The following is a 1,848-nucleotide window of genomic DNA, read 5'->3' on the forward strand; positions in this document are numbered from 1 at the left end:
CCGGGCCAGCATTTCCAGCGGGTTTCCAAGGCGTCGGGGTGGGAAAAAGCCTATGTGCGCGGAGGGGCAAGTCGCCGGTTTCCCCGTGGGCTCGGTCGCACTATAGCGAGGGAATCGCCCCCCGAGGTGGCGGGCTGCGGGCAGGGGAGGGTGGGTCCCCCCGTGGGTTCCCCCGCAGCCAGGTCCCTGCGCTCGGAGGGATGCTCCGGCCTCGCTCCAGCGGAGGGAACGGCGGCAAGGGGGTGTTACAGGGGAAGTCCTCGTCCCTTCCCGGCACCAGGGCCCGGGCTGGGACGGGGAAGGTGGGCAGCGCTTGGCCTCGAAGCTCTACGGGCACACGCGTCGGGGAGGAGGCAGCGCCCTCGGAGCGGGGGATTTCTCCTCTTACCTCTCCTCCATCGCCCGTGACCGAGTAGGAGAGAGCGGGTGGGAAGCGCGTTAGGAAAAGCAGTAGGCCGTCGACGTGGGGTTTGTTGCTTAAAACAACCACGACAAAATGATGGCTTTGTGGATTTTTAATCAAAACTCCCTCCTCCTCCGCCTATTCCTCCCCCCCCCAACCCCAGCCCCAAGCACGGAGAAGAGCTGGTTAAAGTGCTGCCCACAGATCGCCGCGATACACGGTTCCCATATTCCCACCCTCACCCTTAGATCTCCCTCTCTGTCTTTTGCAAGTCTCTTGATTTCATCCTTTGAACCTGTGATTGGAGGTTAAAGTGCACCAGGTTGCAATGGAAGGAGGAAGCTCTTAAACAATAAAGGCTTGAATATTTAGCTGTGATCAGGTCGCTGCCCTCTCCTTATCTTTTTAAATGCAAATCGTCTTTTAGGGGTAGTAGCTATATACCCAGCGCCTCTCCACGTCACCTGCCTTTGGTGTGTCTGGGCCATTACTAATAGAGCCTTGTAAACAATCGTTAATCATGTAAGTGCTGCCGGCCATTGGATTCGGACCGGGAGCCGGCAGCGCGGAGCACAGTGCGGGGCCGCGGCCCCTCCGCCTGCCCCCTCCCCGCCCCGGGCAGCCCGTCCCCAGGCAGCAGGCGGGCCGCGGCCAGAGCCCCGAGCAGCATGCGGAGAACCGCCGCCGGGACCCCGACAGCATGTACGTGAGCTACCTCCTGGAGAAGGACGGGCCCATGTACCCCGGCCCGGTGCGACACTCGGGGGGGCTCAACCTGGCGGCGCAGAACTTCGTGGGCGCCCCGCAGTACGCCGACTACGGCGGCTACCATGTGAACCTCGACAGCGCCCAGTCGCCCGGCCCGGCCTGGCCCTCGCCCTACGCCGCCCCCCTCCGCGACGACTGGGGCGCCTACGGCCAAGGGGCCCCGCCGCCCTCCGGCGCCGTCCATGGCCTCAACGGCGGCTCCCCCGCCGCCGCCATGGCCTACAGCCCCGCCGACTACCACCACCACCACCACCCCCCGCACGCCCACCACCACGCCGGCCCCGCGCCCCACTGCTCCGCCGGGGTCATGCAGCCCCTCAACGCCGCCAACGCCGCCGCTGCCGCCGCCGCCCCCGAGCCCCTCTCCCCCGGCGGGCAGCGCCGCGGCCTCTGCGACTGGATGAGGAAACCGGCGCAGCCCCCGCTCAGCAGCCAGGGTAAGAGCGGGTCGGGGGGAGGCGGGCGGGCGGGGGACTGTCCCGACGACCGCTCCCCCAGGGCGCCGCCAGCCCCCCCCGGTCACCTTGCGCCGGTCACCGGACGGGAGGGGAGGCGGGGGGAAGCGCCCCGAAACAAACCCGCCGGAGGGCCGGTCCGGGGAAGAACGGGGGCTGCCGTTCGACAGCGGCCCCGCAGGGAGCGGCTCTCCGCCGGGGAGCAGCCGCTGCCGGCCCCGG

At 68.0% G+C, this 1,848-nt stretch overlaps 1 protein-coding gene across 1 annotated transcript in view; it reads left to right on the top strand.

The window, feature by feature from the left end:
* Nucleotides 1–885: 885 nt before the first annotated feature.
* The window catches only part of CDX2 (caudal type homeobox 2), a 3,782-nt gene continuing 2,819 nt past the window's right edge, over nt 886–1,848 (top strand). Inside the window, exon 1 of the mRNA XM_014965835.1 lies at nt 886–1,608. Within this exon, the coding sequence (XP_014821321.1) occupies nt 1,104–1,608 (505 nt within the window). The 5' untranslated portion in view covers nt 886–1,103. The remainder of the gene's footprint in view (nt 1,609–1,848) is intronic.

Source organism: Calidris pugnax, unplaced genomic scaffold, assembly GCF_001431845.1.
Source record: "Calidris pugnax isolate Ruff unplaced genomic scaffold, ASM143184v1 scaffold20, whole genome shotgun sequence".
Classification (NCBI taxonomy): domain Eukaryota; kingdom Metazoa; phylum Chordata; class Aves; order Charadriiformes; family Scolopacidae; genus Calidris; species Calidris pugnax.